The sequence below is a fragment of the Takifugu rubripes genome, chromosome 9 (genome assembly GCF_901000725.2).
Source record: "Takifugu rubripes chromosome 9, fTakRub1.2, whole genome shotgun sequence".
Lineage (NCBI taxonomy): Eukaryota > Metazoa > Chordata > Actinopteri > Tetraodontiformes > Tetraodontidae > Takifugu > Takifugu rubripes.
This window is the reverse complement of record NC_042293.1, coordinates 1,991,761-2,009,455: the sequence shown is the minus strand read 5'-3', so window position 1 is coordinate 2,009,455 and position 17,695 is coordinate 1,991,761. Positions and strand designations below refer to the sequence as shown.

Sequence of the window (17,695 nt, the reverse complement as noted above, 5' to 3'; positions counted from 1 at the left end):
TCTGCTGGTAGAAGCACTCTTTTTCCTCTGTCCATATCCTGCTCAAGCTCCTCCCCCTCACATCTCCCCCCCTCCCTGCCCCACCAGTGAATGGAGTCTTTGTGGAGCTTCCCAAACATTCCAAGGGTATTCTTGCAGGTGAGGGATCACATCCAGAAAGCGCCACCGCTCCCAAATGACAATGCAGACCTCGCTCAGGGGCCTCCACTGTTGAGCTGAGCCTACCATAAAGACCTAGCTGTGGCTACAAGGGTGTGTTCACAACAGCACAGTGGGAGGGGGGAAGGATCCCATTCGTTCTATCCAGGTGAGCGACCACACATTAAATTCAGCATGTTTACTGGAGCCACACACACACACACATAGAGTTAAGAACGAAATGTAGATGAGGAAAAGCATTAGCTCACAGTAAATATTTACCTTTGTTTTAAAGTTGCTATGCAGGCTTTGAAGAATGGCTCCTCGGCAGCTCAATGAGGGACAATAGTGATCTAAGAGAGCTGTTATCTCTAGCGGATAAGTGCAGTACATGAGGTGGAGTAAGAGATTTGACTCAGAAGGAAATCTGCCTGGAAAACAACTGCTGGACATTCTAAAGGTCACCTCCTGTGTGAGTATACATGGAGAGATCAAAGATGTACTCTCTCTGATGTCCACTGAAGGGCTGAACTGGATTTAGAAGTGAAGCTTCACACTTTGTTACACCCTCTGTTTTCATATCCACATCCGCTTCTACTCCTCTGTTGGTGCCTGCAGGTAGGTACGCTCTTTCCCTCATGCTGTCTAATTCACCAAGCTAATGTTATCCACATATTAATTCCTAGTACTTCTCTGTGTTTACACAAGTTTGTTTTATATTAACAAATAACCTACCCTTATCCACCCTGTACACACTCTGTAGTGGGCAGAGTCCACTAGAAAAAGGGACTTTACCTCAATGTATTAGTCTCCACCTTTCGTTATTTTCTTGCCCTTTGACATGCATCGCAGTTCTCCTTTCCCATTCTACCCACATCCTTCCGCATGTCCGCACATTGACAGAGCGATTGTACAGTGAGCCATTGCGAATTACTGGAAGCAACTGAATACGTGGCCATTCACTGTTGCCCAGAGCCCAGGTTGCTGTTAAAAGTGTGCAGTTTGCTTTATAAGAAAACTGGTTTGGCTGCCACAGTAACGGAGAGTCTGTCCTGTTTCAGTGATGCTGGTTGTGGTTTCAAGTTACAACTGGAAAAAAGAAAAGAATACAAATAAAAAGAGTGAATGCAAAAAAAAGCACTTCTAATTCATGCATATCAAATGTAGGACATGGTAAATGAGCTAATGCTCTCTCCCTCAGGAAGTGGTTGATATTTGACAGTTATCTCCAGTTATTTGTGACATCATCATCATCTCTGTCAAAGTCCACTTTAAGATGCGTGTGTGTGTGTGTGTGTGTGTGTTCCCAGCAGCATGTTGCAAACAGTCAGTGAGTGGCTATGGTGGGAGCGTCTGTGGCTCCCAGTGAACGTCTCCTGGTCTGACCTGGAGGACAGTGAAGGTCGCATCTATGCTAAAGGCTCCCACCTTTTCTCTGCCCTGCCCTGCGCCCTCTGCATGCTTCTGGTCCGATACCTGTTCGAGAGGTGAGACCTAAACACGTGCCCTTGAGCCAGAGATCCCTCAATTGCACTGTTTTATAAACACAGGATATTACACACATCTGTGTCTGAAACACTGACATGAACTGACTGCTGCCACTGTGTTGTAGGTACCTGGCGACACCGCTGGCAGATGTTTGGGGAATTAAGGACAGGTTACGTCTCACAGTGGAACCAAACTCGCTGTTAGAAAACTACTTCCGCAACCAGGCCAAGGCTCCATCACAAGTATGTCAAAAACACAAATACTTATAATAGAATCAGCTTTTTCACATATTGGGAGTATGTGGCAATATTTAGCAACAACTATTGTGCGGTGTTTGGAATATATTGTCTTTTAATCATTTTTTAATGCCAGCTTAATTCTTAGATCTTTCCACTGCTGTAAAATAAAGATTGATGCCATTTAATCACATTGTAAATAGAATTAGTAAAGCCACTGCACCCAGGTGCTGTTTGTGCTCCAATCTGCGGGGTCAAAAACAGTATGCCACACCTTACCCATTTTTATGTTGTCAAAGAATTAATTCAAACAACTCAGACGTAGTGATAAGAACAATAGAAACCACCACTGTGGGGGGAAAGAAAGATATTTATGGCTTTCAAAGATAATATACAGCAATGATGGAGGTAGGACTAATTCATCTGCAGCCTGTTGGGCAATATGGAGCTTTTCTGTAAACTTGGATTTTATGTTTAATATAGCATAAGTGTATAAAATGATCTGTGGCCACTGAATGAAATATGTTATTGACAGTGCAGGGTAAACCTGTCGTTTTGCCTTGATGCTTAAGCGCACCCTAGTGGTGATAAATGGGTACAGCACTTTTGTCCATCAGTTGAGGACATGGCGCGCATCCATCCTTCTTTTGAGCGTGACCTGCCGTCTTGTGGCATTAAAAATAGAAAACTGCTTATTGAGGCGGGTGGGTGGAGTGTGTGTGTGTGTGTGTGGGGGGGGGGGGGGGGGGGGGGGGGGGGGGGGGACGACTATTTATGAAATAACACCCTGAATAATTTCTGTTTAAAACAGGGAACAAAAGTTAAATGTTAATCTACCCTGTGTTTCAGGCTGATGTGAGGTCTTTATGCAAGAAGACCAGCTGGTCAGAGAGGAGAATTCAAGTCTGGTTCAGGAGGAGGCGGAACCAGGACCGTCCAGGGCTCCGCAAGAGGTTTTGTGAAGCCAGGTGTGTTTGTCTACATCTGGATGATTTAATCATACGCCTATACAAACACACCGAAATGAGTGACATTGCTGTTCTTGTCTGTCAACAGCTGGAGATGTATGTTTTATATGTTTGCATTTATCTATGGAGCCGTAGCTCTGTACGATGTAAGTAGCTTTGCCATTTTGTCTCCTTTTGTGGCAGGTTTGTCCCAGGTGTGAGGTTTTCCACTGTAAATCTCTTCTTTCTTGTCCAGTACACATCTTATTCTTTTCTCTTCTTTCATTTAGATCCATACTGTGGGTGTAATTTGGCTGTACGCTGCTAGAAAAAAAATCTTTCTCGCTCTCTCCCAGTGCTGTCTGTGTCTTCACACCTTTCACACTGTGGCCTTTAATGTGGCAGAGGGACATAAATGTTCATGTTGAGCACTTTTACTCAATGACTGTTTATTTTTCCTGTTTTTGGCTGTAGAAACCTTGGCTTTATGATCTGAGGGAGGTTTGGGCAGGATTCCCAAAACAAGTAGGTTTTTACCTCATAACTATGTGATGCCATGTTGAGTGTACCTTAGAGTCACCAAAATGTCACGTGTCCATGTAGTCCATGCTGCCATCTCAATACTGGTACTACATACTGGAGATGGGCTTCTACGTGTCTCTGCTCCTCAGCCTTTCGTTTGACGTGAAGCGCAAGGTGAGATTTCTAATTTAAAAGGGGAAAAAAGGTTTGTCTTTGCGCGATTACAATAACAGTTATGTTTGCAGGACTTTAAGGAACAGGTGATTCATCACACTGCCACGCTGACTCTGCTGAGCTTCTCTTGGATTTCAAACTACATCCGCATCGGAACTCTCGTAATGGCAGTTCATGACTGTTCCGACATACTGCTGGAGGTCAGCACGCATGTATTTGCCTGGTGGTGACTGGTGTCATACGTTAGTGGCCATAACTATTCTGACAGTTTCCTTCCATGTTTTCCTTCTTGCATCACCATGTAGGGATCAAATAGGTTCTTGATGTGATGTCTTGTTTGGTAGCTGCTTGGAGCTGAAGTGTTCTGGAAGAATCTCTGTTGTTCTGGAAAAAGTATTAAATCTTTCAATGTAAATCCTCTCTGAAACCTCTCAGTCAATGACTTGAGAGACTAGAATAGAATCTGACAGAGGCAAAGCTTCAGCACAGTGGTAAATATAGCATCGTCACAGGAAAACTTGGCTGAAGTGTTCCTGTTTTTGTTTTCCAGGGTGCAAAGGTATTCAACTACGCCACGTGGCATCGGACCGCCAACGCCATGTTTGTGGTGTTTACCGTAGTCTTTATGGTTTCGAGAATTATCATCTTTCCTTTCTGGTAAGGGCAGAAAGTGGCCAGATTTGCGGAACTTGATTGGTTTGATATACAAACGTGCGAGTGTCTCGTGTAGGTTGATCCACTGTACCTGGGTGTACCCGCTGGACCACTATCCTCCCTTCTTTGGATATTACTTCTTCAATGTGATGCTGATGGTTCTTCAGCTGCTGCACATCTACTGGGCGTTCCTCATATCCCGAATGGTTTACAAATTCATCTTCAGCGCGGTGCGTGTTTCCAAGTGTAGTTGTGTTTACAAGTCTGAGGAAGTGGGCACATACTTATGGTTCACCGTATCCCACTGTGGCTCACCTGTATTCTGCAGCTGGAAGGTGATGACAGGAGTGATGAAGAGGAGGAGGACAGTGACCCACCCAGCGACAAAAGACAGAGTCACCTAAATGGCTCTGGGATCCGAGGCCGGGCAAACGGCCACTGACCCGCGCTGACCACGGAGGGAATGAGCAGATTTCTAGGAAATTTTATTAATGGAGATGAAGCAGCCTGATATGAACTGACTGGACATCATAGATTAACAATATGTTAAGTTTAAATCTGGATTGTTTCTCACTTGCAGGTATTTGATACACGTCAAGTCCGACATGTGCGCACCGCGCCTTTTATTTACTGGGCCTGCACGACTGATGCAGCATATTGGTGCAAAACGTATGTTTTGTGCCATTATTTTGTGTTCATTCTAGTCTATAGAATGTTATATCAAAATATTAATTGACAATTCACATTGTTTCCAATATTTATCTATATTTGGAGTCAATCAATCAGCTAAAATTATTTTCAACCTGATGATGTCATCAAGAACGTGAACACTATTACATATTAATATACACTCTTAAGTAAATGTACACTAACATCTAATGTGACATACATGATGATGCAATTTGAATGATAGAAAATCATCATCAAGATATGCCTTTATTTTGAAACCCCTGCAGCTTTCACAGTCCAAAACATTTCAATAAAGTTTTGATTACAATCAAGACAATATCAATGCTTTACAGAAGCCCATCTTTACAGTGCTGTACAGTTATTCTAACATTCATGCAGCCATGTTGGAGTGATGACTGCGTGAGGGGCAGACTCCAGCTGTCCGGCCAGACAATGTAATTTATAATGTAACCACTGAACAATAGAAATTCTACAAGAAAACCTGAAACACTCAGAGCAATTAATGTATAAAGAATAGCGTATTGGATTTTTTTTATTATTAGTAATGAGACTGAATTCATTTAACATCGACCATTTTTGTATTACGGCTACTTCCTGGTTCCCGGAAGTGGTGACAGAATCGTCCGTTGCCATAGAAACAGCGATACAAAGCAGTGACTGATCACACGCTTTTATACGTTTGCGTTTTGATCAAAATGGATCAAAATGTCAAACTGTTTCGCACACGCGTAAAAATCGGAAACTGGAATCAGGAGCGCTACTTAGAAGAGGTTTGTTTCAAAAATATTTGGTTTATTATCCTACACGACCTGTTAACGGGGGGTGCTAGCGTTAGCTAAAACCTTTGGGGTTCGTTTTGATAAAGTTTTTCCAATGTACATCAAGCCGGTTTTTAAATTAAATTAGTTTTGGTTGCAGCCCAAATTACCTGTCATTGGTTACAAAAACGTGATTAAAATGTATATTGTGGAAAATTCTGAAAATAATGACCCACTTTGGCTGATGTTGACGTCATCAAATGTTGACGTGATTATTTCAACTAAACCATTTACTCTCAAGAATCGACTTTTTGGTAGCTACAGCTTAAACATATGTTCAAATCCCATATTGAATAAATTCACATTATATATATATATATATTTCTTTTAGCATGAATTGGCATTGGATTGGCATATGTGAAAATTGTCAATAATGCAGAAAGAGTTTGCCAAATGTGGCCACTAGATGGAGACATTACCTTATTTAGTATATATTTTGTTGTACTTCATTATAAATACTTTTTGACTTTTGTATTTATTTCATACCAAAGGCCATGCAATTTTAATAATATTGAATTGAAGTATTTTGTTTTATGTATCTCTGTAATGTAGACAGTTCTTGTATTCAACACACCTTTATTCCACTGATTTTTCACAGGAAGCAATGAAAAACTATCTGGAGAAAAAAGTGAGGGGTGATCTTATTACCCAGAGAGAAGACTCCTTGAAACGCCAAATTTTAAAACCGGTAATTTAATCAACACTCCTTTTTAACGCAATGTTGTAATTTAAACACAACACGATGAAACAGTGCTGATTCCTGAGTCTGCTGATGTGTTTAGGTTAGTCTCAGTGTCACAAATGACGGAAGATTGCACTTTGGAGATGTTGTGATGTTGATGAATGTGGGAGCAGAAACCAGGGAGCGCAGTGCAGTAAGCATCAACGCAGACATTTACAGTGTGAGAACGGGTCCTGCTCCCAGCATTCAGGCCCCCTGCGGAGTCAGCGCGGGGAGAGTCCAGGCCTGTACACGAACCGCTTTCATCATTACCAGGTACAAACCCTCTGAACCGCATCGGTAAACATGCCAATACACATGTACTAATGTTGTGATTGCAGTGTTGATGGCAGTCCCGAGGGATCAGCACTACATTTCGATCAGAAGTTCGCCTTAAAGACCACGAGTGGCTTCGCTGGAGGAGTAAATAAATGCACACACATATTCTGGCTAATTTTGACCCTCAAGTCTAGCTATAGTTTGACTCATAAAGCTGCAGTTGATGTTCACAGCCACTTTATTGGTGTCATGAGTGAATAGCATGTAATGTTTTGTTAAACTACAAACTACATCCTCAGTTAAACACAGTTTGGTTACAAATGAAAAAAACATACTTTGCTCATAACGTCTTGTGTTTTCATTCTTTCTTCCTTCAGTTTTACTTGACAAGTGACATTCAGACTTTTCAGAAGGTAAATCTGATCCAGTTTTAGCTGTTTAATGCCACAAGTCACTGTTTCTTTTGTTGCCTCGTGCCTCATATTCACACGGTTGCTTTTAGTGTGCTCAAATGTCCCGCCTGCAAGAAGTGAGCTTGGAGGCTGGTAACTCCTCCCTGTCTTGGTGGAAATTAGCACACTTTGACCCTCGGGAGAGACTTGAGCATGAAGGTCAACCTGTCCCGGTAAGTTTTGACAGCGTTTTCTCGTACGGCTTTGTGTTCAAAAAGCTCCACTGAGTTGAGGTTTCTCGTGAAATGATCTGCTCTCTTTCTTTTGTTTTCAGGCCAACGAGAAAGTGCTGATTGTACACTGTAAGACGAACCAGGCCCTCGCTGCTCTGGGTCACCAAGTCCTTTGGTATTGTCAGTTTTCCTTTGGAAACAGCCTCAAACCTGAGGGCTTGACACCCTGACATCAATGTGTTATTTACATGATAAAACAACACACACTTTTTTTGTCTAAATGTGTGAAAAACACACAACATAGTCAACTATTTGATAGCATCCACTGTGGTGTTAAAAGCCTTGTGGTGCCATCTGTGTCCCTGCAGGACCACATACGGGAAAGAGTATGAAGTAACAGCTCACACCTTCTTCGATTCCCATAAAGCTGAACAGGATGAAAACCACTGGATAGTGTGCACGTCAGACGCTGCAGGAAACAAGCTGGAACTTGTCAGCAACACACAGGCTTCTGCTGACAACACAGACTCCACACAGATGACCTAGGCTGTACACAAATGTTTGGATTGCAGCTGCTTTATTGTACAAAAAAGGAATCTAAAAGGCCTAAAATTATCAAAATGCAGTTATTATGATGACATTGTATTTAGGGTCACTTTGTAATGTGTTGGTGTTCAGTGTCATTGAGATTACTATTAAAATGTGCAATTAAAAGTCTTCAAGCATCCAAAAATCTATTCAAAATTATAATGTTTCTTCTACTTCAGGTAGTTCTGCAAAAGCATGAAAAGTCTAAATTATGACCTAAAAATATGACATCTACCATACAAGCAGTGAGCACTTGTCTTTACATTCAACATAAGGAATAATTTTGTGATACCGACGTTTCTAAAGTATTTATTTTTGGACATGAATTACAAAATTCCCACTTATACTCGAGGGTGGTCTGTTCACATCTGCAATGGCCATTTTGAAACAGGAGGGGGCGACACGTGAACAAGTAATGGTAAGTATAACTTATTGAATAATAATATATATAATAATAAATAACTTACTTACTTATTGAATTCAGTGTAGAAAAAACAAACTTTTAAGAATAATTGTTCTTTGTTATTTAAAAACACTAATACATGAAAATAAATATGATTTAAGTAGTACAATTCAAGTTTAGGAAGCAAACACGAGTAGACTTCACAAACATCTAATTCATTAGTTGAAATCAGTCGAAATTTCACGTTGGCTTGTGATGCGAAGGTCGTGTATAAATCGCTTCAAACTGTAGTAGCACAGACTCCTGAATTATTCACGATTCTAACCCAAAAATTTCATCTCCGGGTTTGAGCAACTGTTGGGTCAATCGTAAGGGAAATTCCGCATGGAGCCACAAACTGCGCTTCTTCGCGGTGGACCGCCGAGATGGAGGTCGAGGATGCGACAAATAAACTTGCATCGAGGATGAAGCCAACAGACGCGTCCGATGTGGACTGACGGCCCTGCTGCTGCTGCGTATTTGATGAATGAAACGCTCCAAAGACCGCGCCTGCGCAGAATGAGCGGCTCCATGTCGCGTTTTCCTTCGCACCTGTGTGCAGAAAAACTACGATAATAACGCTGCACCCAAACACCCCCCCTCCCCAACCACCACCACCACCAAAAAAAGAGGTATGACTGAAAACACAGAAAAAAGCAGATAAAGCATTGGCATTAAAAAGAGTCCAGTTGCTGTTTGTCCAAGCGGATGATGGACTGCCAACCTTCCCCGTGCGTGTTCGCGTCCCCGGAGAGAAGCTACACTATCTGACAGGCCCAAATGAGATTCCCTGCGTTATCAAATAAAATGAGCGAGCTGAAGCTCTGTAGTGGTGAAAGAACCGCGTTTTGGTCGACTTTTCTCTAGGAACACGTCGAAAATAGAAACGTGCATAACTTCAGGGGATGAGCAGCAAAGTAAACAAACGGAGAACATTTATTTATTTAAAAGAAAAAAAACAAGAAAAAGGAAAAACCCGAAGAAATCATTTTAAAGAAACTTCTGAATTTGAAATTTATGGAATATAAACGTGCACATAGAGACATTTTATGAATGTTCTGATATATTTGATGATATCAGAACATACTCTTTTCCGTTAGGATATTGATAATGATTCTAAAAACAAACATCAACAACAAAGAAGCATTTGCCTCATCACAGCGCAACTATAATCCTTAACAGCTCTGGAAATCTAGTTCCCACAAACAAGTTCACGAAAGCAAGCACCTGCATTCAACAGTTGCCGTGGCCAGTGTTCCCACGGTGCTCTTGCGAACATCTCATGTCAAAATAAGGATGGGGGGATGCACGATTGATATTATAAAATATTAAAACAATATCGCAAATCAACTGAATTAATTAAAATTGCACGACTGTTGTTGATCTGACGCGATCCCGGCGCGTAAAATGTGATTAATTGAGCTTCCTCGTTAATATGCCGGAATAATTGGTGTTCTAATCCTGTTTTCTGTTCTGTGTTTGCTTCAAGCAGAGAGAAAGGCCAGTTTTAGGGATGCACGGAATCCGTGGGGGGGAGGAATGTGGCGTTCCCAGAGCGCTGATCCAGGCCGTGTTTTCACTCCGATCCCCCGCCACCTTCTCCGTGGCCGTACGTGTTTCTGTGAGAGAAGCCGACTCTTGTTTACAGCAGAGATTCCACGGAGGAGCGGGGACCCACAGGGCTGCGCTCACCGACGGCCACGCGTAGCATTTTTCAGCCTCCGGATACGCGCGCAACTGGAGCTTCCTTTGCCGGCCTTATTTATTCCCGGCTCCTCTCTCGGAATGAAAGGCCAACCAAGAAACACTCTTAAAGGGCAACTCCTTGGACACGTTCTCCCTCCCACCGTAGCCGAGGTCGTCTAGCTGGAGACCCGTTGCGTGGCACAAGTCTGGTGTTTTCCTTTTGAGAGTCGGGGCTGGAATTTTTTTTTTATCAAAAGGCGAGCTCCCGGGTGATTTATGCTGCTGACTGGATCATCGAAAGCCCGTGCTGCTTGGATGACATAGGCGATCAAAAAGCGTTTTTCATTCATTTTCCAGCCTCCCAGCCACCACCCCTGTGGATCTGGACGTGGTTTTTTTTGCCACACTCCCACCGCCATTCACGCGTGGGTTTCTTGTGAGCGCGTAACTATGGTGTTATTGAAGAGTAATACGATTTAACGTTTTTTGTTAAAAAAAAAACCCAAACCAACAAACCAAAACAACATTTATCCCCAGGCCCGTTCGCACTATATGCGCACTGCTGTTTTCACGAGATGGAGACTGAAGACGGGGATTACCATCATTTATCCAGTAAAATCACTGGCTTGTGTGCCATACCAACCTACGTCAAAGTATCTTGTGATCGGCGAAAATAGCAGACCGTTTTAGTCTTTTTTCTTTCAAAGGAGATCACTGTTGAAAGGATTTTACACATGTGTTCGTATTTTCGGCCAAATCGGAGCAGACAGGCACACCACGCATCCTAACGTAGCCTCTCAGGGCTACGGACGCATTCGTTTCTCTATTTCCCCCCCCACCTTCAGGATTATCTTTTTGGTCAAAGCTGTTTTTCTTTTTTTTTTAATTGTTTTGATTTTTGTCATTTTAATTTCACGCTCTCCTAATCTGGGAGGTGGAATAATGTTAAAGAAGATGATCCCCGGCGCACCAATAGGCAGCCCGACCTTGTTTTGGGGTTTGACGCTGTCCGTCTTCACTATCTGCATCCTCTCCGCATGTGGGGAAAGTAAGCGTGCTTTAATTCCCGTGTTTTCTGTCTAAATTGCCAAAATGGGAAGCATTAACGTGCATTTTTGTAACCCTGTCAGACCGGTTAAGAAAGGAGTGCGTATCGGAGGAAATGGACTGCCGAGAGAAGAAGCGCACATTTATTTGGGAAAAACAAGATTATCTTTGATATTACGGGATGGTTATTCATCACCGCATACCAGTCGGCACGCACACGCGCGCGCACCGGCGTGTTTTTACGGCTACTTCTACATTAGCTGGGGACCATGTGGTTGTCGGATCACAATTACGCAAAAAAGTCCCATCCTTTCCCCATCCCTTTATTTTTTAACAACGCATTTGTGTTGTTTTATTTTGGAAGTGAGGAAAGAATAAAGGAGGGATTAACGGGCACAGGTCGCCATAATCTGCGCGTCAGACATCCAGAAAGCAGAGGCAGATATCCAGGGATCAATGCTGAAGGTTACTACGACCATCTGCCCATTTTGCGTTCCGTGGTGTGGCGCCACTAAATTCACGCAAAACGCCGCCTCTGAGAAAAGGTCACACAGTTTGTCTGAGTAGAAAGATCGTGACCGGTGGGCTCTAAACCAAAACCTAATTACATTCACCTGAGTGATACTTTAAGCTCACAATCTTTTTCTTGGGGAAAATGTGCCATTGGAATCATGGAAAACGTGATCGTTCTTTACAGTGTTTTAATTTCTGGAGCGCTCTTTAAAAAGTGTTAGAAACGCGTTAATGCCGCCATTTTCTGTGCCATTTCTGCCTTTTACAGCACAAAACGACCTCCGGTCTTCTAATTGTCAGCGGCCAAAAATAACAGAAAGTGGTCCGTATTAAAATCGAGCTGGGGATTAATAGGGCGCTACAGGGTGGCGTGACTTCTCTGGAAATTTCTCTGGTGACTGAATTTCACAGGGTCTTTCTGTGAAATCCAGTTGCTGCATGTTAATTCCACTGACTTGAGTTCATTTCTGTGAAATACATTAAAGCCGCCGAGTCTGTCAGGATCATTATCTTTTTAGTTCGGAGACAACTTATTTGACAAGCCTCGTTATCTTTGGCCTCTCGTTTTGGAAATTTACATCATCTTAGGCTTCCCACCGGAGGTGGGTGGGCATTTATTTGTGCGCAAAACTTCTATCGGACTAATTTGCTTGTCTAGTGACTCGGATTGCGAAGGAGACCCGTAACTGGAACTCTGCGAATGTTTAAAAAGAAACAGAAACTTATTTCCAAGGCTTTTCTCTCTGCCGCACTAGTGTGGGGGTGTTTTTTTCTTTGCGCCCTCCTGAGCTTGAGACACTTCTGAGCGCGGCTGGGGGCTGGGAGACGAGTGGCTGCCGTCAGATCGCGACGCGCTGCGGTGTTTAATACATCAACACTTCCAGAACAAAGAGATCCTGAGAGAGACAGTCGTGAATATTCAAACAGCGAGGGGCCTGTCGCCGGGTTATTGGGAGGATGGTGATTTGACTAAAACGCTTAATAAATCACAATTCCGTGAAATGAACAGGTTTAAACTTAATATTTTTATCGCTGCGAAATGCACTTTGTAATGGTAAAAAAAAAAAAGCCCCTTCAGTGATTTCCTTTGAATTTCCATGTGATGGCGCCCCCCGGTCTGAGATAAAGGGAGAAAGGGAGCCGCTGCTTGGAACGAGTGTGCGTAAAAATACGGTTGGGCCGGGTTTTGTTAATTGGAAAAGTTTGTAAATCGCTTTTATTGCTCCGTCGTCCGTTTTAAGGCGGGCGCACGCGGATGCGCTTCGAGCGCTGAGACGCGCGGGCGGCCACGATGCCACAGGAGCCGCCGCAGCCGCACCTGCGTTCCTGTTCTGTTATTTATGAGAAAAGAAAATAGGCGAGTTGCTCGAGGAAAAGCAAACTGACAAATAATCAGGCGCCCTCCCCCGGCTTTCACGCTGAAAGCGTGTTTGAGACAGTGCAGAACTCTTTCTCACTGGGGGGTTGAAACGGAACATTCCTGCAGACGGACGCGTCGGTAGCGGGGGAGGAGCTGCTGGGGTGGTGTGTGTGTGTGTGTGTGTGTGTGTGTGTGTGTGTGTGTGTGTGTGCAAGGGGGTCATTTCTGAGCAAGTTTTGCAGGATCATGGCGAGGAGCTTTCGTGTGCTTTGTGTGCGCGCGTGTTATTTGTGCAGGTCTGTGCGTGCGCGCCCTGCGTGAGGATCTGAAAGTGTGTCACTGGGCTAGTTTGCGCACTGGAATGGTGTCGTCCAGCTCCTCTAGGCTGCCAGCTGAGCTTTACGGTGCTTAATTAAACACTTTATCGCTTTTTACATCGTATGGCTGCATGTTGGCTGCATAATGCAGGTTCACGAAGACCAGATTGTTGACCCGTCCAGCGACACGGACGCTGATCCGGACCCGTTTTGAGGATCCACGTTTTAAAAAAAAAAAATCATGTCTGATCTCGATCTTTGGGTTTAGATAGATGGTTCAGTCTTTAAACGCTTTATGAGATTAAAATGAACCTCATAATACAATATAACCACCAGACTTGCATAGAGTTCATAGAGCTTGTTTGTTTTTAGTGATCACGGCTGAAGTGGGAAACCAAACATGGTGTTTTAAACCTTTAACAGTGTTTTACCCTGGGGGGGTCAGTGACAGCGAGCTAGCCTGTGTGACACTTGTTTTGATGGAGGGCAGCGTTACTGTTTGAGGTATTTTGGTGAAATGTGAGCCACCGTGTTTGAAGTCAGGTCCACTGAAGGGAAGTGGCCCAACAGGCTGCCGGTCAGATGACTTCCAGTATGCTGGGGATTAGAGCGAGCTGATGTGGCAGGTGTGAGGGCCCGGGGCCACAGACGGGCTGTTACCACTACAACTGGAGTGTAGTGGAAAATTTTTGATGTCTAGCCACGTTGTCACGAATAAACGTGAATTAGAGGTAGAGATGTAGTAGCTGCGGTCTCGAACATGGCATCCCTCAGTTCTTCTCTATAAAATACTACTTTCTATAAAATGGCCACAGTTTACAAGGCAATTTGGCAACATATTTAAATATATACAGCTAGAAGTGGACCGCACTGTTTGACTTTGTATTAGCAGCCTGATTAACTGTACTAATTGAATAGTAACGTTACTAAAAATAAGATGGCCACATTGGTTATTGTTGATTCATGTGGGACCTCTTCAACCCTGCAGAGGAATCTTCCTAATAACCTTCCTGGGGTTTACAGCTGCGTGTTCGGGAAAAGGATACAATTATGTGCTTTCCCACAATGCTCGGTCTGAGGCCTTCTGATAAACACGGAGGCATGTGGTCCGAGCGTGCAGATTTCCATCTCATGTTCCCGTAAGCTCGGGCCCAGATTACGTTTATTTACATACCGGATATGCTTACCGATTCCGACTCTGTGTGAAGGCAATATAAACAGGGGCCATTCATCTTGGTTTTAATTTGACAGTCCAGCGAGGGGGGTGGGTGGGGTGGGGGGGGGGGGGGGGGGGGGGCTCCAATGTCAAGTTTTAGCGTGCACGGGCAGGTGCATGTTTTTTTGTGTGAAGATATTTCCATGGAGTGCCGGGGCAGGGTTTATCAATCATAAACACCAGCGGATGGATCCCCTTACACTGTGGAGATATGCCTGTTTACTCAGCAGTGTGAAGAGCAAGGGGGAGGGGGGGGGGGGGACTTCCCACGTGCACGCAGGCACATGCATCTGGCTGCCGACTCTGCTAAAATACCTCTTTTGCATCTGAGTCCTTGTTGTCTGGGCTTTATTAATTTCTTCCTCCTTGTTTTGGTAGAAGAGCAAACCTAAGTTGAGATGTCAGAAGCGCACTGACGCGTTTTTGGCCGAACGCTCCGACTGGCAAGAAGCGGAGATGCCTGGAGGCTTAGTGAGAGGCTGCATCCAGCCAGTGCTCTTCCCGGGAAAATGATTGGAATTCCTGCTTCTTAACATGCCTAATGAGCGCTGGACAAGGGAATTGGGTTGTTTTATTCATTTCTCTCGCTCCTTTTGTTCTGAAACAGAGAGATGGGCCAGTTTAAACCACCCGAGACAATCAGCGCTGCATAAAACACATGTTCAATTCTGCTTTTGTGCGCTTCCGACGTGAAGCGACGCCCGGCACAATCACTATCTCTCATCTGCACCCCCCACACACACACACTTCTGTGTCCAGATGCCTCCTGATTTTATTAATGCCCTCATCAGGAAGTGGGGCCGAGAGTTTCTCTTTGCTAACAAACAAATTAGTCTTTGTATTTGAGCGGCTCCGCCCCCTCCTCCCCCTCTCCTCCGGCTGCTGGAGAAGCTGGAAGAAAATTCTCAATGAAACAAAGGAGACATGCAGTTCGATGGCTCACAAGTGGAGCCCAGGGGCATCGTTGTCGATTGGAGCAAGCAAATAGTCTTTTCGACTGAAGCGTTCAATGCCATTCTAAATTTAGAGAAGTGAAACACCCTGACAGGAGCAAATATAGCTCATTCATCCCAGTAGACAATGCCACTTCTATTTTCGGGGGAAAACGGCTTGAACAAAGAACATCAAACATGGCCTGTGCAGGAGTGGAGTTAATTTACTTGGAGAACGTACGGAGCAAAGACAGATTTCTTTTATGACTTTTTACCATTTAAGCGAGACAGCCTGCTGCCAGCGTGTTTACATTAGGACTAGAATCGCGAGCCCTTCCATCGGCCATAATTGGCAGCTATGGCTGGGATCAAAGTGCCTTTTTGAAAACCTTTCTGTTTGTGCGATCGGACAGGTATAGTGTGACATTCCTGTCGACTGCGATGGCGTCCTAAGCCTCCGTAAGAACATAACAGGTTTAACCAAGGAGCTCATATACTGAGGTGTTTACAACTCTGAACCTTCAGTTTGCTCTCACAAAGTTCAAAATCATGCGCCGCCTTAGCAATTGTTAGCTTACAAGTATGCAAGTTAAGACATTTTAGGGGGGAGTTTTGACTGTAAATCCTACTGAGCTTGCGGTTGCCGGACTGTATTTGTAAATACCGGGGAACAGGTTAATGAGAAAATCTGGATTTAAAAATACCGATGTATTAAAATAGCAGTAGGAGTTAAATACTAAGTAGCCCTACTGAAAACAAGCAAAGTACAACTTTAGAAATGGATCTGAGAAATAATTTTAAGTTTACTTATTATTGGTGGCTGAAATTTCTTAAACATTAGCTTTAAAAAGAGCATATTTTCCCTAATACTTTTATTTAGTAATTACTACATATCCACCATTATGATATGTATAAAAACAGACTGTAGTGACATTTTCCACATATCTTTATGGGTTTATATTTACAAAGGACCCTGAGAACATCGTCTGGTGCCAACTCGGAGGTGTGTTAATTGATAGACATGATTAGAAAGAGAGTAAATGTCATCACTAATAAATGACGTCTTTATGGCTTCCGAACATTCCAGTCAGGTTTATTTCCTCTGCAGAAGAATGTCTGATTTATTCATCAGCCATTATTTACTGGGATATTAGTTATTCTGTTTGACAGATGAATTAGCGGATGGATGGATGGAGGGATGGATGGATGGATGGAAACAGGTTTTGTTTTCTGTTATCCATATAAAAGCGGCCTGTTGTTGGGAATAGCTTGCGTTGCCAGCTGAATAGAAGCCTCCACATCTTGGCTAACAGGATTATACCCTTATAGAAGCTTATTATGATGTAATTGAAATCTTTGGCAGTAGTAATCGGCATGCTAATCTATATGTAGCATTAGTGTGTTACAACCACCGGCTTATACACATTCATCCGATCATCCGTGCAACCTTTAAGTGTGGTCTTATTTTGCCTACTTTCTCGGCTGATTTTAGCACAATGTCTTGATGCCTCCAAGTAAACTTCTTCCCAATCCTATCAATATTCTCAATGTTCTCTGTTTGATCATTAATGATTCTATGTACAGCTAAGAATAACCTGTGAGCAAAAACCAATCGTCTTTCTCTTTGTTTTTCACCTAGTTTGTAGTCCGGGCTTCGACATCCGAAACGATATCAGTGAGTTAAACCGGCTGGAGAACTGTACGGTGGTGGAGGGCTTCCTGCAGATCCTCCTCATGAACGACAAGACCAAGAACATTAACCAGGAGCTCTTCCGCTCTCTTAGCTTTCCGAAGCTGACCGTCATCACTGAGTACCTGCTGCTGTTTCGTGTCTCGGGCCTGGACAGTCTCAGCACACTTTTCCCCAGCCTGACCGTCATCCGAGGCCGCAACCTCTTCTACAACTATGCCCTGGTGATCTACGAGATGCCGAACCTCAAGGACATCGGTCTGTACAACCTGAGGAACATCACCCGAGGAGCCATGCGGATCGAGAAGAACTCTGAGCTCTGTTACCTGGACTCGGTGGACTGGTCTCTCATCATGAATGCCGAATTCAACAACATCATCAATTTAAACAAGAAGCCAAAGGAGTGCGATAACGTTTGCCCGGGAATAATGGTTAAGGATAAGCCTCTTTGTCAGAGGACGTCGTTCAATGACAACCACGAAGCCCGATGTTGGACCTCTAACCATTGCCAGAAAGGTAACCTTACAGCTTTTCTATCAAAACACGTTTTCAAAACAGGTCACGACGTTGCAGTATTTTGCAGTGAAGCTACAACAAACGGGACCTTTGATC

The 17,695-nt window shown here is 43.7% G+C and overlaps 3 protein-coding genes across 8 annotated transcripts in view; all 3 read left to right on the top strand.

Annotated features, from left to right (window-relative positions):
• The first annotated feature begins 57 nt into the window (after positions 1-57).
• On the top strand, positions 58-5,156 carry cers3b (ceramide synthase 3b). Of its 6 annotated transcripts, none has more exons than XM_029841397.1 (12): positions 58-307; positions 434-756; positions 1,452-1,625; positions 1,751-1,868; positions 2,712-2,830; positions 2,919-2,976; positions 3,284-3,334; positions 3,413-3,505; positions 3,577-3,705; positions 4,056-4,162; positions 4,236-4,389; positions 4,488-5,156. In XM_029841397.1, exons 3-12 carry the CDS (start codon positions 1,453-1,455, stop codon positions 4,599-4,601), a joined length of 1,116 nt encoding a protein of 371 aa, XP_029697257.1. In that variant the 5' UTR covers positions 58-307; positions 434-756; position 1,452; the 3' UTR covers positions 4,602-5,156. The 6 variants fall into 6 exon arrangements, with proteins under 6 accessions (XP_029697257.1, XP_029697256.1, XP_029697259.1 ...); XM_029841396.1 differs by having other exon boundaries at positions 1,449-1,625; XM_029841395.1 differs by having other exon boundaries at positions 59-307; positions 434-610; positions 1,449-1,625.
• Positions 5,157-5,296: 140 nt separating this feature from the next.
• On the top strand, positions 5,297-8,027 carry cfap161 (cilia and flagella associated protein 161). The gene is made up of 8 exons (XM_003967073.3): positions 5,297-5,619; positions 6,266-6,355; positions 6,450-6,664; positions 6,730-6,811; positions 7,045-7,080; positions 7,170-7,292; positions 7,394-7,467; positions 7,661-8,027. The coding sequence occupies exons 1-8, from the start codon at positions 5,545-5,547 to the stop codon at positions 7,836-7,838; spliced, it is 873 nt and encodes a 290-aa protein (XP_003967122.2). The 5' UTR covers positions 5,297-5,544; the 3' UTR covers positions 7,839-8,027.
• Positions 8,028-9,900: 1,873 nt separating this feature from the next.
• Positions 9,901-17,695, top strand: part of igf1ra (insulin-like growth factor 1a receptor) — a 56,871-nt gene continuing 49,076 nt past the window's right edge. The window contains exons 1-2 of the mRNA XM_003967057.3: positions 9,901-11,056; positions 17,033-17,599. Of these exons, the coding sequence (XP_003967106.3) occupies positions 10,951-11,056; positions 17,033-17,599 (673 nt within the window). The 5' untranslated portion in view covers positions 9,901-10,950. The remainder of the gene's footprint in view (positions 11,057-17,032; positions 17,600-17,695) is intronic.